General features: G+C 37.2%; 1 protein-coding gene across 1 annotated transcript in view; it reads right to left on the bottom strand.

Moving 5' to 3' along the window:
• Positions 1-26,817, bottom strand: part of TTC6 (tetratricopeptide repeat domain 6) — a 188,794-nt gene that overhangs the window by 123,897 nt on the left and 38,080 nt on the right. The window contains exons 2-3 of the mRNA XM_078078737.1: positions 13,576-13,668; positions 4,358-4,567 (exon numbers count right to left, since the gene is read on the bottom strand). Of these exons, the coding sequence (XP_077934863.1) occupies positions 4,358-4,567; positions 13,576-13,668 (303 nt within the window). The remainder of the gene's footprint in view (positions 1-4,357; positions 4,568-13,575; positions 13,669-26,817) is intronic.

Below are 26,817 nucleotides of genomic sequence, written 5' to 3'. Positions count from 1 at the left end.
TTCTTCTTTCATCTTTGTATATTTTTAAAACTGTGAATGCAATAGATCACTCATAACTGTTTTTGTGAGAATCTGAGGGGATTAAGGGCATCCCGCATCTCTTAAACTTCCTTCCATTTAGAATCTCAAGACATGTGGTATCTATATTTTTACAGACTTTTTATCCTTTTCCCTCCTAATATGTTCAACAATCCTCTCACAGTCCCTTGTGTCAGACATTTCTTCACGGTCACCATTACCTCATTTCTCTTTTTCATTTAATTTATCTAAGTCATGTTGGTCATGACTGAGAAGAGAGTCCCAATAACCTTTATTATACTAATGAGCTTCTAAGAAAGAGCCGAGATGCCCTTCAACAGATGAATGGATAAAGAAGATGTGGTCCATATATACAATGGAATATTACTCAGCCATCAGAAATGGTCAAAAAAGACTAATCAAGGGTGCCTGCGTGGCTCAGTTGGTTAAGCGGCTGCCTTCAGCTCAGGTCTGATCCCAGGATCCTGGGATCGAGTCCCATACCAGGCTCCCTGCTCATCGGGGAGCCTGCTTCTCCCTCCAACTGCTGCTCCCCCTGCTTGTATTTTCTCTCTCTCTGTCAAATAAAGAAATAAGATCTTTAAAACAAAACAAAAAAAAGACTAATCAAATTCTCTGGTATCTGCTGAATGAGACCTTCTGGCATATATCTGAGCAGTGGAAGTCCTGCACTACTCCTTTAACACACCCCTGTGCTAGTTCCATTTGCTGTGTCAAAAGAGGTCTTCTTCATACAAATAGCTAACAGACACATGAAAAAATGTTCATCATCATTAGCCATCAGGGAAATTCAAATCAAAACCACATTGAGATACCACCTTATACCAGTTAGAATGGCAAAAATTGACAAGGCAAGAAACAACAAATGTTGGAGAGGATGTGGAGAAAGGGAAACCCTCTTACACTGTTGGTGGGAATGCAAGTTGGTAAATCCACTTTGGAAAACAGTGTGGAGGTGCCTCAAAAAATTAAAAATAGAGCTACCCTATGACCCAGCAATTGCAATCCTGGGTATTTACCCCAAAGACACCGATGTAGTGAAAAGAAGGGCCATATGCACCCCAATGTTCATAGCAGCAATGTCCACAATAGCCAACTGTGGAAAGAGACAAGATGCCCTTCAACAGATGAATGGATAAAGAAGATGTGGTCCATACATACAATGGAACATTACTCAGCCATCAGAAAGGATGAATACCCAACTTTTACATCAACATGGATGGGACTGGAGGAGATTATGCTAAGTGAAATAAGTCAAGCAGAGAAAGTCAATTATCATATGGTTTCACTTATTTGTGGAACATAGGAATAGCATGGAGGACATTAGGAGAAGGAAGGGAAAAATGAAGGTGGGGAAATCGGAGGGGGAGACGAGCCATGACAGACTATGGACTCTGAGAAACAAACAGGGTTTTAGAGGGGAGTGGGTGGGGGGATGGGTTAGCCCAGTGATGGGTATTAAGGAGGGCACGTACTGCATGGAGCATTGGGTGTTATACAAAAACAATGAATCGTGGATCACTACATCAAAAACTAATGATGTATGGTGACTAACATAACATAATAAAATTAAATTAAATATTTTAAAAAACCTAAAAAAAAAAAAGGAAAAGAAAAATTCTTGCTCTTTGCTGTCCAAATGCTCAGCATGTTAAACCTCACTTTGAATCAGTCTCTCAGACAGATAATGAGGTGGTAACAAAATACAGGACTGTAATAGAAATAGATTGAGTGAAAAAGAATTTCTCAGGATATGAGCTGAGATATGTATACAAAACCAGGCAGCAATCATTAATAAAACTCATTCTTTGGCCTCAAAAAAAAAAAAAGAGGTCTTCTTGTACCCCCAGTCTGGCCTGCCTTGCTGGAGTACATTATTCCTCATTCCTGTGCCAGGGATGCTAGAGACTAATTTTATGGCCTCAAATGTCCAAAGTAAAGTTCATGGATTATAACTGATCTTGACATGTTAATGCAAATAAATACAAGACACTTGGTGGTATGAGTCACAGGACTATTGCCTTTCTATGGCATTTCTAATATGTCCCACACTATGCCAAAACAATAAACCATAAAGTCTCTTATGGTTTTCTTTTCTCCTCCTCTTGAAACACTTCTGGTTCTGGTTTAGAGCTCTCTTAATCCATTCTCCCAAGTCTTTCTTGTCCAACATTCCTTCTGGTTTTGTGAGGGACACTCTATCCCTAGTCATTTTTGTTTGTTCTTATACTTAACCAGATACCTCTTAATTGTTGTTATGAAAGAGCACTGTTGCAAAGGTTTGTAAAGAGTAAAGGTTCCAGAATTAGACCATCTCATTTCAAGTCCTTCCTTTACAACTTAACTAGATGTTTGTACTTGGACAAGTTATTTATCTTCTTTATGACAGTTTCTTCAAATACAGTCTTGTTAAGAAATCTATTTTTAGGAAAAAGTAGAATAATATATGCAAAACACTTAGCAAAGTGGTTGGCATGTGGTAAATAATAAATGCTAGTTACCTTAGGGAAGGGCTGCCTCTTTTTACTAAAAATAAATTTCTATAATTTCTTAATAATATTTAACAGCAGCCATAACAATCCAGAAGAATTAATGTGGAACTTTTCTAATGAGAGATTTGAATTCCTGCCAGGCCATCATTGTTAAATCACTGTCCAGAAATCCAGGTCATTTTTTTACACATTTAGTAGCTAACTATTCGCCTCTCATGCCCACATTTTATTTCCAAAGTCCCAATGTTCAGATAGAAGTATGGGTGAAAACACTGTCTACGCTCACCAGCCTAACACTTTTTCATCAAGATGCCATGGTCTTTAAAGATACTGTTTAAGGGACACCTAGGTGGCTCAGTCGGTTAAGCATCTGCTTTCAGTTCAGGTCATGATCTCAGGATCCTGGGACTGAGTCCCAAGTCGGGCTCCCTGCTCAGCGGGAGCCTGCTTCTCCCTCTCCTCCCCACTCATGCCCTCTCTTGCTATCTCTGTCTCTCCCTCTCTCTCTCAAATAAATGAAAAAATCTTTTAAAAAAAGACACTGTTAAAAAAAAAAGGAAAGAAAGAAAAAGATGCTAAGGGCTCCACACCTAGAAGGTGTCAAGCTGAAACACAGGATTCACCTGGAGTAGTTAGCAAAGAGTGGGTTCACTTAGCCTTGGCAGGATTCATTTCATACCCCCAAGTGCATGCTTTAGAAAGATAGCATGACTTCTGATGGGGTCCATAATCCATCACAAGATAAGTCCCTTCTCCTTCACAGCAGTCGTGGATTTTCTCTGGTCAATTATTATTTGTGCATTTTCCTTATTACCCATTATTCCCAATAGATCAATATGCTAGCATCATGCAAGATGAACTTAAGAAAGTAGGACTTGAGAAATGAAGAAAAGCCAGGAGGCTACTGCGTTAATCCAAACATAAGGTCACTAAGACCCAGACTAGGATGAAGGCAACTGGAAAAGAGAAGGAAAAAATTACAAGCAATAATATTAGGAGGAATCTTGACCTTGGAGACTCATTGTGGGTGAAAGGCAAGGGAAGGGGAGGTCACAGATAAACCCAAGGTTTCAGAGTTGGGAGTTTGGGGCACAAGTTGAAGAATGGCCAGTTGACATGGGTGAAACATTTTAGCAGGAACATGGTCTTCAATGGGGAGAGGGGACCCAACAGGAGAGGGAAGGTTGTTTACCCAAGAAGTTGTATCCATTTGAATCAGAGAGAGGACCCGTGGTGATAATCAAGATAATATTTTGTGGTTCAGGGAAAAGTGGCTTTTTTAAAATCCTAATAATAATGTACCATTTTAAATAAACTCCTTAAAGTCAAAAGGTAACTCAAATTAAAGAAACGTACTAAGTGAATAGCAGTAAGGCAATACACAGATATGGTAAAAAACTATTTAAATTATACATATATAGAATGAATCTGAGAAACATTCTCACAATAGGAAAAGACTTAGGGTTAGGATAAACCTAAACAGGGCAAAGGTATAAAATATACAAAATTCACCCAGTCCTGGTCCCTGGGTTACAGTTTCTGACTCCCTCAAGATGGTAATGTGAGGGCTCTTGGTCAATTTCTGAAAGCCCTGAGGTTCCTTCCCTCCTTGCAAATGTGTCTTCTCTCCCCAGAGTTGTAATCAGGGTTAAGACTAAAAGCCCTCAACACACAGATGTCCCCTTTTCGCAAATGAGCAATTTGCAAATAGAAGGCCCTTTTTCAGGGTGAACCCACCTCCATGCTGTGGCCCTTGCCTGGTCCATTTCTTCACACTTGCACATCCCCAACAATCGTAACTCTTTCCAACACAAATAGTGCTTTACCTTTAAAGACGCCCGTTTGGCTGCTTTGGAATCACCTGTGGGCTGTTCATCTTTCAAAGGTTTACTGGATTCATCTGCTGGTCGAACTTCCAGAGTTTCCTGAGATTTAAATACTGTGCTTTCTGCTTCGGAGACTCCCCACTCTAATACATCCTCTTGTTCAAGCTGGAAAATACTTGAGATAGCTTTGGGAAGTTCCTCAAGCACATTCTGTGGGAAAACACAGATGTACAAGAATGTTCTTCTTATTGGTCCTTCCAAAGTTTTAAGTCACACAATGTTTTTTCTAACCACAAAATGATGATTAAAATGCATGATTGAAATTAAGCAAAGGTAGTAAGTTTCCTCTGAAGATTTAGAAAGAGAAATTCAAATTGACTTAAGAACAATGTAGAGCCTAGCAAATTATTTTCTCTGGCTCGTGTCTCAGAAAATATAGCTCCCCCACAGTTACTATGCACCAACTCTAAGGAAATCATAAGACACCAATCTTACCCTGACTTCACCCCATACTCACATAGATCAAGGCCCACTGAAACATCTGACCTCTGAGGTTCTTTGGTCCTGAGAACTGGGATTTCTGCTAACCAGATGCTCTTCCAGAAGCCTGACTCCAAGTCCTCAAAGAAGAGCTGACCCAGAGGCCTCAAGAAGACCACCCAGATATCCCTGCTCCATACCAAGCCCTAATGAAAAACTCTCACAAAATATCACTCTTAAAACTATTGTGTTCCTTAAAAATGTCTCACTGACTTAATCTCACCAAGTCTTAGGTAAAGTATCTTTATAGCCATATTTGGATATTACCCAATTTTAAACCAAAACGATTTGGGATTATGGAGTACTGGCAGTTAAAGTTTCACTGCCTCAGATTAACAGATGATAAAACCATTCTGATTTATATAAAAATCTGAATTCTAGAGAATGACTTGAAAATGCAATTGCATCACTTTGTTCTTTGATACATTCATTTGCGAATAAGTAAAATAAAGGGTAAAGATGTCATACAGCACCAAATACTATATATCTTTATTATGCAAAAAGGGATGGCTAAACCAAGAAATTTCCATTTGTAAAATGAAACTTTAAGCCAGAGCTCATATTTCTATAAAACTACTTATTGGATGGTGCTGTGAAAAGAGTAAAAGCTTTGCAACTAGATGGGACACTATTCAAATCCTGGATCTGTCAATTAATGAAAGTGTGATTTTGGTCAAGTTACTTACCCTTCTTAGCCTCATTCTCCTCATCGGTAAAAAGGGGGCTTAATAAAATCTTTTTCATAAAATAGCAGAATAGATATATTCGGGAAATATGTGTTTGGGGCCCTGTACTTTCTATGGCAAGCTCATTCGTGACATGTTCCATAGATTTGGCCCTGTTAATCACTCCCTTTCTTTTTTTTTTTTTTAATTTTATTATGTTATGTTAATCACCATACATTACATCATTAGTTTTTGATGTACTGTTCCATGATTCACTATTTGCGTATAACACCCAGTGCTCCATGCAGAACGTGCCCTCTTTAATACTCATCACCAGGCTAACCCATCCCCCACCCCCTCCCCTCTAGAATCCTCAGCTTGTTTCTCAGAGTCCATAGTCTCTCATGGTTCTTCTCCCCCTCCAATTCCCCCCCTTCATTTTTCCCTTCCTACTATCTTCTTATTTTTTTTAACATAAAATGAATTATTTGTTTCAGAGGTACAGGTCTGTGATTCAACAGTCTTGCACAATTCACAGCGCTCACCATAGCACATACCCTCCCCAATGTCTATCACCCAGCCACCCCATCCCTCCCACCCCCCCCGACTCCAGCAACTCTCAGTTTGTTTCCTGAGATTAAGAATTCCTCATATCAGTGAGATCATATGATACATGTCTTTCTCTGATTGACTTATTTCGCTCAGCACAATACCCTACAGTTCCATCGGTGTCATTCCTTTTGATGGCTGCATAATATTCCATTGTATATATATACTGCATTTCTTTATCCATTCATCTGTCAATGGACATCTTGGCTCTTTCCACAGTTTGGCTATTGTGGACATTGCTGCTATAAACATCGGGGTGCAGGTACCCCTTCGGATCACTACATTTGTATCTTTGGGGTAAATACCCAGTAGTGTAATTGCTGGCTCATAGGGTAGCTCTATTTTCAACTTTTTGAGGAGCCTCATACTGTTTTCCAGAGTGGCTGCACCAGCTTGTATTCCCACCAACAGTGTAAGAGGGTTCCCCTTTCTCCGCATCCCCGCCAACATCTGTCGTTTCCCGACTTGTTAATTTTAGCCATTCTGACTGGTGTGAGGTGGTATCTCATTGAGGTTTTGATTTGGATTTCCCTGATGCTGAGCGCTGTTGAGGACTTTTTCATGTGTCTGTTGGCCATTTGGATGTCTTCTTTGGAAAAATGTCTGTTTATGTCTTCTGCCCATTTCTTGATTGGATCATTTGTTCTTTGGGTGTTGAGTTTGATAAGTTCTTTCTAGATTTTGGATACTAGCCCTTTATCTGATATGTCATTTGCAAATATCTTCTCCCATTCTGTCAGTTGTCTTTTGGTTTTGTTGACTGTTTCTTTTGCTGTGCAAAAGCTTTTTATCTTGATGAAGTCCCAATAGTTCATTTTTGCCCTTGCTTCCCTTGCCTTTGGCGATGTTTCTAGGAAGAAGTTGCTGCAGCTGAGGTCGAAGAGGTTGCTGCCTGTGTTCCCCTTTAGGATTTTGATGGACTCCTGTCTCACATTTAGGTCTTTCAACCATTTTGAGTCTATTTTTGTGTGTGGTGTAAGGAAATGTTTGCGAATTCCTTTAGTTTTTGTTTGTCCTGGAAGTTTTTTATCTCTCCTTCTATTTTCAATGTCAGCCTAGCTGGGTATAGTATTCTTGGCTGCATATTTTTCTCATTTAGTGCTCTGAATATATCATGCCAGTCCTTTCTGGCCTGCCAGGTCTCTGTGGATAGGTCTGTTGCCAATCTAATGTTTCTACCATTGTAGGTTACATATCTCTTCTCCTGAGCTGCTTTCAGGATTTTCTCTTTGTCTCTGAGACTCATAAGTTTTACTATTAGATGTCGGGGTGTTGACCTATTTTTATTGATTTTGAGGAGGGTTCTCTGTGCCTCCTGGATTTTGATTCCTGTTTCCTTCCCCAAATTGGGGAAGTTCTCTGCTATAATTTGCTCCAATATACCCTCTGCCCCTCTCTCTCTTTCTTCTTCTTCTGGGATCCCAATTATTCTAATGTTGTTTTGTCTTATGGTATCACTTATCTCTCGAATTCTGCCCTCGTGATCGAGTAGTTGTTTATCTCTCTTTTTCTCAGCCACTTTATTTTCCATCATTTGGTCTTCTATATCACTGATTCTTTCTTCTGCCTCATTTATCCTAGCAGTTAGAGCCTGCATTTTTTATTGCACCTCATTAATAGCCTTTTTGATTTCGACTTGGTTAGATTTTAGTTCTTTTATTTCTCCAGAAAGGGTTTCTCTAATATCTTCCATGCTTTTTTCAAGCCCAGCTAATATCTTTATAATCGTCATTCTGAACTCTAGTTCCAACATCTTACTAATGTCCATATTGATTAGGTCCCTGGCAGTCGGTACTGCCTCTTGTTCTTTTTTTTTGAGGTGATTTTGTCCGTCTTGTCATTTTGTCCGAGGATAATAGATGAATGAGAGAATAAAATGCTAAAAGGGTAACAATGACCCCAGAAAAATATACACTAAACAAATCAGAAGAAACCTGAAACCAGGGGAAAAGAGAAAGAAAGAAAAAGAAAAAAGAAAGAAAAAGATTAAAAAAAAAAGAATATGATCAAATATGATCAGGCTGGTAAATAGATCAGTGCCACACATGAGATTTTGGGTGTATTTTGGTCTGTTAGAAGAAAGTGCCTCCAAAATTTTAAAGAAAGAAAAGCTTATATATGTAAAAAAATAAGGGTAAGTACGATGAAGGGATGGAATATGACTGTAAAGATGAAAATTATAAAATATTTTATAAAAGGAAATGATAAGAAGTTAGTTGAAAAAAGAAAGAAGAGAAATTTAAAAAAGGGGGGGGAGAGAATGTGATCAGGCAGGAGACTAGAACAAAGCCATACACTAGAGATTTAGGGTATATTTTGGTCTGTTAGAAGAAACTGTATCTCAAATTTTAAAGAGAGAACAACTCTTATATATATATATAAAATATATATATATAAATATATATATATATACCAAATATATATATATACCAAAAATAAGGTTAACTACTATGAAGGGATAGAATATGACTCTAAAAATGAAAATAACAAAGATTTTTTTGAAAAGGGATTGATAAGATGTTGGTTGAAAAAGGGAAAAAGAATAATTCAAAAAAAGAAAATTTAAAAAATTTAAAAAATTAAAAAAAAAAAAGACTAAAGAATCAGGGGGAAAAAAGCCATCAGTTCTATGTGCTGTATTCCCCTAGCACTGGAGTTCTGCCATTCTCATTGATCGGTAAACTTGGTCTTGGCTGGCTGTTCTTGCTGATCTTCTGGGGGAGGGGCCTGTTGCCGTGGTTCCCAAATGTCTTTGCCAGAGGCGGAATTGCCCCACCCTTGCAGGGGGCCGGGCTAAGTAATCTGCTCGGGTTTGCTCTTGGGAGCTTTTATTCCCTGCAGGCTTTCCGTACAGCTTTGGAGGAGGAGAGTGAAAATGGTGGCCTCCCAATCTCCACCCTGGAGGAGCAGAGAACTTGGGGCCTTGCTCCTCAGTGCACCCCCAGAGAAAAGCAGTCAATCACTCCCGTCTTCCTGATCTCTGGCTGCACTCTGTGCTCACCCGGCCTGTGACCGAGCGTTTCTATCTCTGGCTCACCACCCCGTGTGGAGTCTCCAAACCCAGCAGATCCCTGCGGTGCACTCCCATGCCGCTCCTCCTGGGAGAGGAAGGGGAGTCTCCACGGATCTGCCACTTGTTGGGTCCCTCCTGGAAGAGCAGTGGCCCGACTGTGCCACGGATCACGGTTTATGGCAACCCTGAGCTGCGAGCCCACTCCTCGGCCCCGTCTCTGCAGCTGGCTTCCCTGCTCTGGATACCTGGGAGCTCTGCCACACTCAGATACCCCCGGTCTTTCTATGAACCCAAGGGTCCTGAGACCACACTGTCCCAGCAAGGGTTCCACCCCCCACTTAGCCACTGGAGCAACGTCCCTCAGCTGAGCCAATTTCTAAAAGTTCTGATTTTGTGCTCCGCTGCTCTATCACTTGCCGGAAGCAGCTGATGGAGGCCCCCCTCCCCTGCCATCTATCTTCCCAAATATTGCCTCCAATTCACTTCTCCACACATCCTACCTTCCAGGAAGTGGTCGCTTTTCTGTTCAGAGAATTGCTGCTATTCTTTTCTTCAATCTCCTGTTGAGTTCGTAGGTGTTCAGAATGGTTTGATCCCTATCTAGCTGAATTCCTGGGACCAGATGAAATTTAGGTCTCCTACTCCTCCACCATCTTGCTCCTCCCCCTCCCTTTCTTTTCAGTTGCCCTTCTTGTCCTGGCTTCAACACACACTCCCAGGGTTCTGGTTTGGGAGAGTGAACAGATGAAGGTACCACTCTCCAAAATAGAAAACAGAGGAAGAGGAGCTTGAGGAGAGGGCAATGGCAATCCTGTAGCTGCAAATGACCCTTTTCAGGACTCTGCCCAGCCTTCCTTCTGCCACCAAACCTTTACTGATCCTGTCATTACTCTGTGCCCTGCCTCTGTTTCAGCATGCATCACACTGTATTGTAATTGTCTAAGTAATCATTATCATAATCATAATCATTGACATATATGAGCATTATCTCATTTAAGCTTAATCTTCACCACAACTCCATGAAGCAGGAACTGTTTGCAACCCCATTTTGTGGATGAAGAAACTGAGGCTCAAAAAGTTAAGAAAGCTGCCCAAAGTCACACTGAGAGTAAGTAGCAGTGCTCTGTTTGAACCTAGACAACCTGAATCCAAACTGCACTCTCTTACCCTCTTTCTCCTACTTCCAATCAACTAACACTTCTCAAAGTGTGGTCCACAGACTCCTGACAATCTTTGAGACCCTTTTAGGGGATCTGCAATGTCAAAGCTATTTTCATAATAATACTAAGCCTTATTTGCCTTTTTCACTGTGTTGACCTTTGCACTGATGATGGAAAAGCAGCAGTGGGTAAAACAGTGAACCAATACTTTTCATATGATTAACACATGAGATTACAAAAGTATGCAGGGGTTAAAGAGCCATTCAAAGAGCAAGGTAGACCAATGGACTTTACTGTAATGATATACAATAAGTTAATTTATCTTGTTTCAGATTCCTCATTGCAACTCATCTTTAAGAAACTACCACTTGCACAGTTTTGGTGTATTAATAAAGAATAGTATCCATAATTATGTTAAGAAGCTATTAAGATATTATTCCCTTTTTAATCTGTATGAGACCAGGCTTACATAATATATTTAAACCAAAAGAATATACACAACACATTGAATGAAGAAACAGATCTGAGACTCTAGCTCTCTATTAAACCAAGTATTATACAGATTTGCAAAAAAATGTTCTTGCTAAATTTTGGGGTGATATTATTTTTTTCTAAAACAATATATTATATGTTCATATGTAATTGGCTTATTATTTTAAATGAATGAATAAATATTTTATACTTCTCTCAGTTTTAATTTCTATTATGGTAAACATTGGTTGATACAATCCACATAAACAAAAACTCCTTTGAGTCCTTAAAATATTTTTCAAGAGTTTAAAGGCATCCTCCAGTAACTGGGTGATAGACATTAAGAAGAGCATGTGCTGTAATGAGCACTGGGTATTATATAAGACTGATGAATCACAGAGCTGTACCTCTGAAACCAATAATACATTATATGTTAATTAATTGAATTTAAAATTTTTAAAAAAGAATATTTAAACTCTAAAAAAAAAAAGAGTTTAAAGGCATCCTGAGACCAGAAAGTTTAAGTACTTTAAAATGTTAAAGTCTGAGAATTCCTTAAAAAAGTAAATGTGTCTTACCCATCTTTATATCTCAAGTACTTAGTGCATTTATACCATCTGCAATTATTTGTGAGTAAGTGAATGAGTAAATAAATGAAAGAAAATTATATCAATTTTTTCTCTGCTAGGTACTTAGTCTCTATTTAGAATAATCAGTAAACAGTATTATACTGTGTCTCTTTATATATTAGTCTACTCCATAAAATGAGTTCTTCAAGGTCAAGAACTGTCTTTTCTATCATTGTATTAACCATGTCTAAAACAATGCTTACCACATTGTAGGAAAAGGAATGAATGAATAACTCTTTGATTTTTTTAATAAGTATGTGAGGCAGTCATTCTCCATGATGATTCAAAAACTATTATATTTGAAATGGTGGGTACTTAAAGAAAATAAGTTGCATCAAAGAACTAAGAGCCCTCTGACCTGTGGCACTGAGATGTTCACAAGTGAGGCTGCCATGCTCTGAGGATAGGATGCCAGCACAACCAGATGACAGCATGTTGGCTCGTGTTCCCCAGATAAATCTCAACCCAGGAAACTTCTAGAAGTCTAAGGGACAGGTAGGATGAACAGATAGAGTTCTGCTCTCTGGCAGAGTGTCTGGAATGAAAGATATCACAGAGAAGACTTTTTACCATGGCCAGGTAGCAAGTTAAAAGGTATTTTACCTCTTAAAGAGCCAGTGGCCAGGAGTGCCTGGGTGGTTCAGTCAGTTAAGCATTTGACTCTTGGTTTCAGCTCAGGTCATGATTTCAGGGTCATGAGATCGAGTCCTGCATCAGGGTCCATGCTCAGTTCAGAGTCTGCTTAAGACTCCCTCTCCTCTCTCTCCCTCTGTCCCTCCCCCATGCACTTTCACTTTCTCTCTCTTTCTCTCTCTCTCTCTCTAAAATAAATAAGTAAATCTTTAAAAAAATAAAAATAAAAAGCCAGTGGCCAGAAGAGGTCCAGTGATTGCTTGTAAATGTCAAAGCTGAGAGAATGGTTCCCACAGAATTACAAAGAAATCAATATTTTTGTTTAAATCTTTATTTTAAATAGTCAAGATGATGTCTAAGTTAGGTAACTGATATTTGGCCTTTTTCATATTTTCCTGAAAAATGATATCTTTTCTTATACTTTACACAAGTGTAGTGAATGGTTTTAAGCCAGATGGTATTAATGAAGAATTTCTATTTTTCTATACCTGATTAATCTTTTATTTTCAGTTTACTATACCTATTAGAAGCTTACATATCAGAGGTTTCGATATCTACCTGTAAATGGTGTTCCCTAGAGGAAGCTACCCCAGATGTCAGTTTTAAGTCCAAAGCATATGTGGGAAGGCTTCAAAATTGATGTACATACATATTAACATCACACATGCGGGGGTCCTGAGGTAAGAGATGAGAATACAAAGCAGAAAAAGGCATGGTCTCAACCCAGAAGCATTTCAAACTCTGGTAGTTCAACCAGTTGCGGAAACTCTAACATCATAAGATCCATGGTTTTTGTGAAAAGATTCTATATATTTTCTAACCATGACATACGATGATAAAAATGAAGTATAATCTGAATTTTTATGTGTGGACTCATATTTTCAGGAACTAAAGGAGCCTGCTATTTAACAATATTTTACAAAGTAAATGATCATGGTGCAATGATTTGTTTTATGTAAATGTGGATTTCTATACACAGGGAGACATGTTCTATCCATAGGGAATATATTCCAGATTGCTTTGAATCCTATAAATACTTTGCCAATGATGGACAAAAAGGAAGCTTTATTTCTGAAACAAACTTCAGTCAACAACAGTCCATATTTCTCTACAAAATTTTCCCTCATCAATGCTATAAACAATTTTGCTAGCTAAATAAAAAATAAGGTGATGCTTTCTTACAAGCTAATAACCTTTAATTAACTCTCCAACTACCTTCTGAATCTAAATGCCTAGACCAGAGGAATTGTTAAAATCTTTCCCTTCAGAAATGAGTTTGAGGCCTTAGCTCAGAAGGTCTATGATAGGCAGCAATGGTGAGCGAAAACAACCAAGAGTCCCGATGTGATATTGGATTAGATGTTCTTACAGCTAAACACACTTCTAAAATAAATTAGGGGAGGTTTTGTTTTTTAAACTATCTAGATAAGCATTCAAGCAACAAGACACAGACCACTACTTCAATATAGGCAAGGAGGATTTTTATTAAAAACTTTACCATTTGAGGTTCCTCAAGATTTATCTGTAATCCTTGTTCTGCTTGCACTTGAGACGGCTTGTGCCAGTACACTTTCCCCATTAAAGATATATCCTTGAAGAAGAAAAAGAAAACAATTAAAATAATGCCAGTTTTTAAAATCATAGAGGTGTATTAGTCAATGCAGCAAAATTCCAGGCATTTCATCAGTGAGGACTATATAAAAGAGAAATTTAAGCTAGGTAATATTATGTAGTAAATAGGAAGTATAAAACAAAAGATACAATAAAAATATTTTGTCCATTATTCCAATTTCATGGCTTTTTAAATTATTGATATCTATAGATATAACATCAGATTTAATAAGACAATTAGGTAAAGGTACAGATTCTGTAAAACACTGCCATTAAATGGCTGCACAGAGAGATAAAATCAAAACTAAAATTTAATCTAACCCAAAGCAAGAAGGAATATGAATATACTTTAAATTTTAATGAGTATAACTGTTAATATCATTTTTATCATTACTAATGCTAATTGCTATGATAAAATCTCATTCAGCTGAAGTGGTAAGAAGATAGCACACCATAACATCTAACAATGAATAGAAATAAAGAGACCCAGCTCCTGCCCAAACTGTAAAGTCACAGACCAGGTATCAACAGGCAAGTTATTTTGCTCCTCTTCACCTCAGTTTTATCATCTTTAAAATGGGGATTCAACTACATAACTTTTGACAGCCCCTTTCTCCTCTAGACTTTAATAACATCAATAGCAAGATATACATTCATTGTAGTTTAACACACTACTTTTTCTTTGCTTTATTGAAAAGATCCAACTGAGGCTGTTAGCTTCTACTTCAGCCTTTCTAACACAAATAACTCTAAAATTGGGCAAAATATAAGAACAACTCTTTTTGGACTGGGCAACAAGCAGTGTACAACTATAATGACTACGATAACGGAAACCAAAACAGGTTAAGAGGCAAATCAACCCAGATTTCTGCCTTTCACAATTCCCAGACCACAACACAAGGTGGGGGGAAACAACATAGAACCCAAGTATCTCACTAAGTTGAAGAAACAGATATTAGAGTGAGGGAAAGACAAAGAGGATAGAATCTGTAGGACATAGTATGGAGAGGAAGAAACAGCATAGAAAAAGAGCTCCAGAAATCTGCATCAGGTATTCAGTTATTGACTGAATACCAATCTGTTCATACAATAGTGAAACCCATGAGGGCAGACTGCTGGGGGGGGAGGGGGGAGGAGACAATTACCAAAGAACTATAACCACAATTCCCAAAGCTCACACAAGGCTGGGAATCATCAGCTCTCCCACCAGACATGCTGAATACATGGTACATTCATTATAAACTCAGAAGGGTCAGACATTAATAGTGGTACTAAATTAGCTCTAGAGTAAAGGCTTCTTAGGACTTTAACAACATTTTAAAATTATACTTGAAAATATCAAGCCAATCTTCAAGTAGTTTAACAGACTATTAGAACAAACTCCAACACTTTTTAAAGGAAGACAACAAAATCCCATATTCCACAACGTAAAATTCACAATGTTCAGCACTCAATCAAATTTTACCAGTCACATAGAGAAGCATAAATATGTAGCACATAACCAGCAGAAAAATCATTAGAAAAAGACCCAGAAATGATAGATATATTGGAATTAGCAGATAAGGATCTTGAAATTTCTAATATAAATATTAAAATGTTCAAAGATGTAAATATAATGAGGAGCAAATGTAAGATATAAAAACAGAATCAAATGGAATATCTAGATAAAACACATTATCTGAAATAAAAATTTCACTGAGTGGCATTAATAACAGTAGAATTATAGAAGAAAATATTTGTTAACTTGAAGACATAGCAATAGAAACAACATAAAATGAATCACAGAGAAAAATAAAAACTGAAATAAAATTAATACTCAGTCTAACATAATATTTAATTAGAGTCCCAGAAAGGGCAGTGTGAAGGGAGCAGAAAATATTTCTACCAAAAAAATGGCCAAATTTTTCCAAATTTGATGACAGCTATAAACCCGAGGCAAAAATTTCCATGAATTCTAAGCAGAAACACACAAAGAACACCATGCCAAGCACATTATAATCAAATTAAGAAAATTAATAATAAAGAAAAAAATCTTATAAGCATCCAGAGAAACATTAAGTACAAAGAAACTAATAATTCCTGGCAACTAATTACCACAAACTAACATTGCAGGCTTCCTATCAGAATTACGTAGGCCAGAAGACAATGAAGCAAAATATTTAGAGTACCTATACTGAAAAAAAATACTGTCCACATAAAATTCTATATCCAGCAAAAATATCTTTCAAAACTGATGGTGAAATACTTTTTCAACAAACAAAAGGTGAAAAAAATCATTGCCATTAAACCTACATTACAAGAAATGTTAAAGGAAATTCTTTGAGCAGAAGCAAAATGATATCAGATCAAAACTTGAATGCACACAATGGAAATAAGTAATAGAATTATTAAAAATGTGTGTAAATAAAAAAGATTTTCTCTTTTTAAAGATTTTTAAAAACATAATGGATGGTTTAAATAAAATTAATAATGTATTGTTTTACAGCATACATAGATATGAAGCATGCATTAATAATAGCACAATGATGGGAGAAAGGAAAGGAAATATATTTCTGTAAATTTTTTATATCATATGTGAAATGGCATATTATTTATAAGGATATAAGTTAAATATGCACAGTGTAAACTCCATAACACCCACTAAAACAATAAAGAGGTAAATAAGCTAATAGTACAAAACAGCATAAAATGCTTAAAAATATAATTAAAAGAAGGCAGGTAAAGAGGAGAAAAAAAACATAAACAAATGTAACAAATAGAAACCAAATAGCAAGATAGTAAATGTAAACCCAACCTTATCAATAATTACATGTGAACGGCACTCCAGTTAAAAGCCAGGTTAAAATGGCATCAGAATAGCCAAAAATAGACTGTCACTGCAGAAAAAGACAAGATCCTGCAATACGATTGCTATAGGAAACCTACTTTAAGTATAAAGACACAAATAGGTTAAAAGTAAAAGGATGAAGGAAGTTATAACATACAAACATTAATCATAAGAAAACTGGAGTGGCTATATTAATATCAGAAAAGGCAGACTTCACTTCAAACAAGAAATACTAGCAAGATCATTTCATAATAATACAAGAGTCAAGTCTCTCAGAAGACATACAAGTATGCACTAATGACGATGCTTCAAAGGACATTTTTTTAAAAACTAACAAAACTGAAAAGAGAAATAGAAAATTTCATTATTATAGTTGGGAATTTCAAACCAAGACTATCTGGCTCCTGAAACTTAGCTTTTCATTAATATACTAACTAAGGACACCTGGTGGCACAGTCATTTAAGTGTCTGACTCTTGGTTTCAGCTGGGGTCATTATCTCAGGGTCCTGCGATTGAGCCCGGAATCAGGCTCCACACTCAGCATGGAGTCTGCTTGAGATTCTCTCTCATTCTCCCTATGCCCCTCCCACTTGTGTTTCCCCCACCCTCAAATAAATACAGAAATCTTTAAAAAATAAATAAAATAAAATAAATATACTAAATAACTAGTAAATGTGAAATCCTGCAAAAAAAAAAAAAATTCTTTACAACCTTTTAGGTTTATAAATATATCATTAAAGTATAAAAATCCAACAATAATGAACACCAAATTCAGGATATTGTTCACATCTGAGGAGGGAGAGATTGATTGGAAAGATGTACAGAGAGGATCTCTACTTTACTTGTAATTTTCTATTTGTTTAAACAATCTGAAGTGAATATGACAAAAATATTAAATTTTGAAAAATCTGAGTGATGAGCACTTGTTCTACAATTGAAAATATTTCATAATAAAGAAATTTCTCAACACATTTCATGTAGGTAATGTAGCAATATCAAATATGGATTAAAAATATCTTAATAAAGAAACCTATAAATGCAAAAATCCCAATTAAAATATCTGCAAATGAAATTAATCAGCATATTTAGAAACAATAAATCTGGACCAAGGAAATTTTTTCCCAAAACTGCATGGATAATTCATTCCTAGTTTATAAAATTAACAGATTAACATGGAAATTCATATGATCAACTCAGTAACTGCTGAGGATAACCTTCAATAAAATTCAACACCTATATCTGAGTAAAGAGTAACTAGAAATGGAAAAAAACTTAACCCCACAGGAGATATTTGCAGATTCCTGCAAAATATATTGCATGATAAAACATTAGACAGATGAGGCCCGATGCAACATGAAAAGAAATAGTACATGTATAAATAACATAAGGGAGAAGACCAAAATGTTACAATTAATAGATTATGTAACCATATATTTGGTGGAAAAAAAGAAAATTAACTGAAAAAAACTAGCAGGCCAAAGCATATCCAATAAATTCAACAAATAAAATTTCATACCAGCAATAACCAGTTAAGATTCCATTCTTAAAATAAAAACAAGCTACTAATATACAAAATGAGTGAATCTCAAAAACATTATGCTAAGCAGGAAAAGCCAGGTTAAAATGGCATCAGAACAGCCAAAAACAGCATCTCCAAACCACCCAATAAAGTAAATATAAAGACAAAAATATATGAAAACCTCAAGTATTTGTCTAGTTAAAATCCAATGCCTGGGCTTTTTCAAGAATAGTTTCTTCTTTTCTATGGGCCATACTTCCTTGTTTATTTGTATGTCTCATAATTGATTGTTGAAAGACTTATAGCAACCCAGGGAGCACTTATTCAATGATTACTAATGAATGTAAGTAAGAACAGTGAGTATTTTTAGTGTTTTAACTTGCCCTATTCCCATAATCTGCTATCCAGCTAAACAGTAGCCTTGAAAAATAAAGATAACAAAATAAATATTTTAGTAACTTTCAGCCATACGAATGTGTATTGGTTGTTTAGGGTCACTCTCAACCTATCAATAGTGATGTTATCAACTGGAAATGCCTGTGGGCAACCACCTGGGCCCACACTATTTGTGGTGGGCCCCCACAGACATTTCCCCAGCCACAGCAAATCTTGTGGCAGGACCAATCCTATAGTTCTTATTATGACTACAAAATGTACCTCAGCAACAACTGTCACGGAACTTTGAAAAAACAAGGTTTATTACTTATGAATTCTAAAGGGTACATGGCATGCTCAAGAGCACACAGTGAGTTTGTGAGGAAAGAGAGAGAGAGGGAGAGCGAGCGAGTGCATGGACCTGGGGTTCTGACTTTACTGGAGTTGAGGGTGGGATACCCAAGGTTTAGCAGGTTCGCTCTTTATCAGTGAATTTAAAATATAAGTGTGGGAATTAAAGCACGGGAAGGAAAATGCAAGCAATCAATCAAATGGTTATCTAGGCAACCAGAACTTTCCAAAAAAAGGAAATTCATGAGGAAGGTATCCTCGCTCTTTATTTAGTTGTGTAGTTGGTAATGTGTTTATTCAAGATGGATGTCTTTGAAATGAATGCCTCAACAATCAAAAGCTTAATGTCAGGTACTTACATTACAATAAAAAAAACCTAATTGTCAGGCGCCTATAGTACATTGATATGCACACCACAGGCTGTACACATGCTCAGAAAAGACTAGAAGCCCTAAGTTTTCACCTCTAACAACATTGAGGTTCTAGGCAAGCTGGAAGTTAGGACTAACACGGGGTTGTAAATTGTCTGCCTGAGTAGTAAGATATGTCCCAACACACAAAAGAACCCCTCGGCAAAATCTGAGAGACACTGGTTCCAGGCATTCAAGAAAACCTATATTCAGTCATTACCTGACCACTAAGCTAACCAAGCAGAGACTTCAGTGGCCACACACAACAAAGAAAACAGACTTTACAAAATTAGTTCAAGAAAGTCACTAATTTTTTTAAATGACAACAATAAAAATAAGAACAACAAGAGAAAACAGCAATAATAACAAACCCTGGGGGAAAAGAAGGATCTTATTTCCACAACTATCACATTACATAATTTTAAATGTCCAGTTTAGGGGTACCTGGGTGGCTCAGTCAGTTAAGTGTCTGCCTTCAGCTCTGGTCATGATCCCAGGGTCCTGGGATTGAGCCCTACATTGGCCTCCCTGCTCAGCAAGGAGTCTGCCTCTCCCTCTCCTTCTGCCCCTCCCCACCCCCAGGCTCATGCTCTCTCTCTCTTTCAAATAAATAAAAAAAATCTTTTAATAAATAAATAAATGTCCAGTTTATAACAACCACCAAAAATATATATATATATATATATGAGACATGCAAAAAAACAAAAAAACTAGATCCCTGGACTCCTGGATCATGACCTGAGCTGAAGGCAGTCACTCAACCAACTGACTACCAAAACAGTGCCTTAAGAAATGTGAGAAAAACTAAAAAAACTTTGCCAAGATACAAAAATGGACTTGAATCAGAAATCTTGGATTTGGGACTAAGAAAAAATCACAGAAAATTTTTAAAAGAAATACAATTACAGTAGTCCCTACTTATCCATAGGGGATATGATCCAAGATGCCTAAAACCATGGGTAGTACATACATATATATATAGTGTTTTTCCCTATACAGATATACCTATGATAAGGTTTAATTTATAAAGTAGGGACCATAAGAGATTACCAGCAATAACTAATAATAAAATAGAGCAATTATAACAATATACTGTAATAAAATTCATGTGTATATGGTCCCTGTCTCTGTCAAAATATCTTACTATACTGTACTACCCTTCTTGTGATGATATGAGATGATAAAATGTCTACGTGAAAAGGTGAAGTGAGGTGAACAACGTAGGCATTGTGACACAGCATTAGGCTACTATTGACCTTCTTTTTTTTTTTTAAAGATTCTATTATTTATTTGAGAGAGAGTGAGAGAGAGCATGAGAGCGGAGAGGGTCAGAGGCAGAAGCAGACTCCCCGCTGAGCTGGGAGCCTGATGTGGGGCTCGATCCTGGGATTCCAGGATCATGACCTGAGCTGAAGGCAGTCGCTCAACCAACTGAGCCACTAGGTGCCCTACTATTGACCTTCTGACAACATGTCTGAAGGAGGATCATCTGCTTCCAGACTGTGGTTGACTGCGGGTACCTGGAACTGCAGAAAACAGCCCCCAGGAAAAGGGGGAACCGCTGTTGTCTTTTGCCTAACATGTATGGTAAGTTCTATCTCATCTCCCTGGGTCAGAAACGACAACGAGTAACATATTTCTCCATCTCTTATGTGGTCTGGCACAGTGTTGAGCAAATTTTTAAATACCTGAAAATTTACAAGGCCATGAGCAGTCCAACTTGACAATCTTGGATACATTTTTCATGTGTTTCACAGAGCAGTTTCTACCTCTGCTGTCTAACTTAGAATCCAGAATGTCAGAGCTGGAAGGAACTTGAAAAGATCAGTGAAGTCTGAAGGAAGCCCAAATTTCAGCCACTGAAACCAGAGCTCTGAGCCCCAAAGTGTGCTGAGTAGTATTCAAAACAAACAGAGTCCATGGCCTTTCCCCTAAACTGCTTCAAGCAGATGGACCCGCAACAGAAGCAGCAGGGTTCCTCTGGCCTGTTAGGCAGGCCCAGTATTTTTTTCAATCATCTTCAAAAGAAGAGAGGTGGGGAGAGCAACTTTGAGCCCCCCTCCCCACTCCTCCTCATGCAATCCAGGTTCTTCCCCCAAAGGACATTGGCTGCAAAGACGTGGACCAAAACAGTGTTTTTAACACTGTTTTTAACCCTTTCACGATTGCATCAGCATTTATTCAAGGTGCCCTGCCTTTACTATGAAGTTCAAGTTTCAGAAAGAAGGAAAGAAAAGGCATTTTTATGGCCCTAAACAAATACTTGTCCACACAGGTTATTCTCTTGAGAAACTGCCCTGATTTGCATTGACTTTTTCTTGCTTCCCGCAGGCAAAACCCTGCCGGCATTGGCCTGTAGAATCCTGCTTACAGGCCCAAGAATGTGTCAGGGCTGCTTTGCAATCATTCTCAACCACATTTGACTTTTTTTAAAAACATTTTATATGATTGTTCTGGATGGCTGGACCCTGTATTCAGTAAACTGCCAATTCTAAAAAATATGATTAAAAAACCAGAATTTGAATGGCTGCCATATAAATTTAAATATCAAGATTGCTACAAACACTATAACTAAATATGTTGCTATCTTTTCCACAAAGTCCTAACAGAATATAGTCCATCCTTAAGCCTATTCAAAAAAAAAAAAAAAAAAAAACCACCTACAAATATTTCCAGAATCACTGTGTTTCAAGTAGATTTCCACTTTTTATATCACTTTTCTGAGAGGTGCCCTATGCCATAAAACTATACAGAACTTTTAGAAAAAAATTATTGAAGCATTCATGAAAAGCTTGTTTAATCCAGGTCATTCAAAACAGATGCAATCAGAAAAATATTTCCAAAATATGATCAAGCCTGCAGGTCAAACAATGCACTATCCTTTACTCCTCGACATTCATACCAAGGAAGGCAACACATACCTGGGATTTTTTTTTTCAGAAACCTATAGATAAATTTTAGTGAATATGCCTGCTTCTAGGTTATGGTATCTACCATATCAGATATGACATTTCCTTTGAATTAAGCACTGACTATTTGGTGAATTAGTACCAGCTATGTGACCTCCATTGTGCTACAGTGCTTTAGGGCCAGGAATCCAAGAGAAATATGAGGGAAGGTTCTTTTCCTCAAGAAGTTTACAATCTAATTAGGAAAATTAAAATAATTGTTTTAATCCAAAGCAATGTATTCAAGCAAGTATAATTATTATGTGCAGGATCCAAGTTCAACAGGGATTCATTCGGTTTATAAAGAGAGATGAGGTTAAGAGTATAAATACCAGAATATGCACCAGTTCCAATTATGCCATGAAAAATAAATTTGGGGAAGAGATGGATTGATGCTTGGGCTGGAGGCAGAGAAAGAGGGAAGGAGGAACAGTGGTTCTCATTTCATATCTTACTATAAGACCACCTGAATAGTTATGTGCCTCTGTCAATTGACTTTGAAAGTTCTTATACCTCTTTAGTTTATTTAGTTAACAGGAATTTGTAATACTAAAAATTCCAAGACACAATCTGAAGAAGGATGAAAACATTTTTCTTATCGTTTCTCAAATGACACTAAATCTGAGAAACTATCAGTTTTTGCTATCCCTAAATCAAATAATAAGTTCAATTAATTTTCTTAAATGTCTTCTATTGTAAAATCATTCAAAAAATTTAAAACTCAACAAGTTAACATACAACTAACCTATCTTAATATTCAGCAAAAAATTTGTAGTAACATACATGCAAATCTCATTACAAAAAAGTTCTGGTAGCCAGTGTCCAAGATGGTCCCCAGTGATTTCCACCTCCTGTTATTCATGCCCCTGAGTAGTCCCCTCCCTCAGTGAATAGGGCTTACTTGTGTAATCAGTAAGATATAGCAGAAATGATAGTATATGGCTATGTCATAAAAGATATTGCAACTTGCACCTTGCTCTCTCTTAGATCACTCACTCTAGGAGAAACCAACTGTTGTGTTAACACTCAAGCAGCAAATGAAGAGGCAACATGGTAAGAAATTGAGATCTGCTGCCAACTACCAGCACCAAATTGCCAGTCTTGTGATTGAGATCCTTCAGCCCCAGTCGAGTCTTCAAATAATGGCAGCCCCAACAAGATCTTGATGACAGCCCCATGAGGAACCTCAAGCCAGAATCACAGTTAAGCTGCTCCTGGATGCCTGATCCATAGAAACTATGTGAAATAACAAATGTTCATTATTTTAAGCTGCTAAGGTTTGGGGTAATTTGTCACAAAGAAACAAATAACTGAAAGGGTTCTAAAGGTAAAACTCTAGCTCTTCAGGTATTTCATGACATTTCCTAGAGAACCTAAGATCTCTAAATCACATAACAATTACCATATTTTTAGGCAATTATGTGTTTTCTTCCTTATTACCTATTATTACATAATTTTTGTTAGCCTTTTTGTTTAAGAAAATCCATTAAGACGTGAAGTATTTTGTGCTGGATTTTTAATCAAAACAAAAATATGTGCATTAGCAACATATACTTAATATACACTTCTTTGTCCCACATAATTATTCCACAAACATTATGAAATATTATCATCTAACATTTCATTACATATGTTAGCAACTTTAAAAGACATAAAGACATATGCCATTTCACTCACACCTGTCAAAATGGCTAAAATCAACAACACAAGAGAAAACAAGTGTTGGTGAGGATGTGAAGAAAAAGGAACACTTGTGCACTATTGGTGGGAATGCAAACTGGTACAGCCACCCTGAAAAACAGTATGGAGAGTTATCAAAAAGTTAAAAAGAGAACTATCCTATGATCCAGCAATCTCACTACTGGGTAAAGAATACAAAAACTAATTCAAAGGGATACATGCACCCCTATGTTTATGGCAGCATTATTTACAATAGCCAAGATATGGAAGCAACCCAAGTGTCCACCGACTGATGAATGGATAAAGAAGATGTGGTATATATATAATGGAATATTATTCAGCTATAAAAAAGAATGAAATCTTGCCATTTGCAATGTGGCTAGGGCTAGAGAGTATAATACTAAGTGAAATGAGTCAAAAAAAGACAAACACCATATGATTTCACTCATATGTGGAATTTAAGAAACAAAACAAAGGGAAAAATCAAGAGAGAGAGAAACCAAGAAACAGACTCTTAATTATAGAGAACAATCTGATGGTTACCAGAGGGAGGTGGGTGGGAGGATGGGTGAAATAGGTGATGGGGATTACGGAGTGCACTTGTGATGAGCACAGATGATGTATGGAAGTGTTGAATCACTATATTGTACCCCTGAAACTAATATAACACTGTATGTTAACTAACTGGAATTAAAATTAAAACTTTAAAAAAAACACATCCCATGAACCGTTGCTACAGTAGTTGTAAAAATTACTGAATCACAGAGAAATAAAGAGCTTACTAGAAGCAGGTGCCATAAGCCCACACCAAGAAATGGTTCTTTGTCCTATTATTAAACAAAGCCAATGAAGGAAATTCTGTAAGTCCCCTAACACAAGTCTATAAATAATAACATCTAATCTATGTTTATATTTTAGGCAATATATACACATACACTTTCATTAGTTAAGATGAATAACTAATATCACCCACAAAGGAGCATTAATTGTCAGCCTTAAGTTATCCTTTCTCCACACTAAATTGCAGCTCCTCCAAAATTTTCTTGTATGGATCTGGGAGTAGAAATGATAAAGTTTCAGAAGAAATATATCCATAAGAAAAATATCCATAAGAATATTCTTGAACCCTCCTAATCTCACACATGATTTAATAACAAATAAATACTTCAATAATAAAATTCAGGTCTCCAAGAGTAAGAATATTTTAATTTATATCATTCAACAAATATTTATTTAAGGAATGACTACTAAGTCCACGGAATTATGCAGGGTGATGTGAGGAATAAAAAGGAGTAACCTTGCCTCCAGGTTGTTTATGATCTGATAGGACAGATTCAGCATTCATTTGATCTATCCTACTAAAAACAGAAAGACAAGTAAGACTTGATTCTGACCACTTAAGTATTCATAGTCTGGACAAACATATATATTGGTGTGTACATAAATAACAATAATTCATGACATAAAAGACACAGTAATTAAATTTGCACCATGGAGTTAGAGTGAGAGGGCAGATTAAATAGATTTAAAATAGAAGGCAGTATTTCCATAAAATAGGCCTTAAGAGAAATGTAGTAGTTAAAATTTCCCAGTGGATGCAAAGGGCATTTCATGTGGAGAAAGACTCCTTGGTCATATTTTCAAGTCCTTTCTCTTCCCCTGGGGTAGGCACACACATGCCATTTACTACAGATAGGTAAGATGAGGATGGAAGGTATCTTCATATTTGTCCCTTCACTCCCTACAGCCAAGTCTACTTCCAAGGGGTGGTGGTGAACTCTATGTTTGTGCATACTTGCTTCTCTAATATAGCTGTACTGACAGCCAGATTCCAATTTAAAGGGGAAATCACTCTATTCATTTGGTTTATATGAAGTTGTGATAACTTGTACCACATTACCTATGTCCTTAATTTCCCTCCTCTCACTTTTTCAACCAATAAAATTCATCTCTGGGTGGAAGCAAAGAGCTTATCCAAGTCTTCAAGTGATTTGATCAATGTTCTCAGTTGGGAGTATCAGAAACAGACTCTTTTCATGTAGGTGGCATTGAGAGGCTGGCAAGACTCATAGAACCAGTGGGAGAGAAACCAAAGGAGTCACAGGATTAGGAAGCAGGAAGCATCATAATAATGTTATAGCAAGAATAGACTTGCCAGCCTTCCTCATGACACAGTGGCTCAGAATGAATCTTTACAATCCCTTTCTCAAGCAGATGTGGTATGTTCAGAAGTTTTTAAAAGTGCAGTGGATGTCTGGTGTGTCAAATCATACTAATGGTCTCAATTATTTACCTCTCACTCTATCCACACACTTTGCTATGTAACCTTTCAGTTTTCCCATCAAGAAGCAAAATATATTTTCCTATCTCTTGACTCTAAATTCATCTATGTGACTTGCTTTAGCCAATAAAATGAGGCAGAAGTAATGCCAATTCGGAATTTAGGTCTCAAGAGCTCTTGAATGTTGTTCTCTTGAGCTTCTATTGTCACTATAAGGAAGGTATGCCTGGGGGCACCTGTGTGGCTCAGTCAGTTGAGCATCTGACTCTTGGTTTTGGCACAAGTAATGATCCCATGGGTCCTGGGAACAAGCACCTCATCAGGCTCTGCGCTCAGTGGGGAATCTGCTTGAGATTCACTCCTTCTGCCCCTCCTCCCACTCATGTGCTCCCCCCCCCCAAATAAATAGATAAATCTTAAAAAAAAAAAAAGTATGTCTTGTCAAACCAATGGTTCCAGGGTGAAAACACACATGGAAGTGCCTGGTCTATATGTGGGTTCCAGAGGGCAGACACATGAAACAGAGCTGTCCTACCTAAAGTCTCCAGCTGAGCCAACAACACATGAACAAGCCAAGTGAACCACAGACACATGTGCAAGCCCAGCCTAAATCAGCTGATTCCAGCCAATCCACAGATGTGAGAGCTATAATAATATTGTCTTAAGCCAGTGGATTTGGGGTTTTGTTTGTTATACAGCATTAGCTGACTGACACATCTGGTAAATGCCCATTAGAT

Source organism: Halichoerus grypus, chromosome 8 (assembly GCF_964656455.1).
Source record: "Halichoerus grypus chromosome 8, mHalGry1.hap1.1, whole genome shotgun sequence".
Taxonomy (NCBI): domain Eukaryota; kingdom Metazoa; phylum Chordata; class Mammalia; order Carnivora; family Phocidae; genus Halichoerus; species Halichoerus grypus.
The sequence above is the reverse complement of the archived record's forward strand: the minus strand, read 5'-3'. Positions and strand labels throughout refer to the sequence as shown.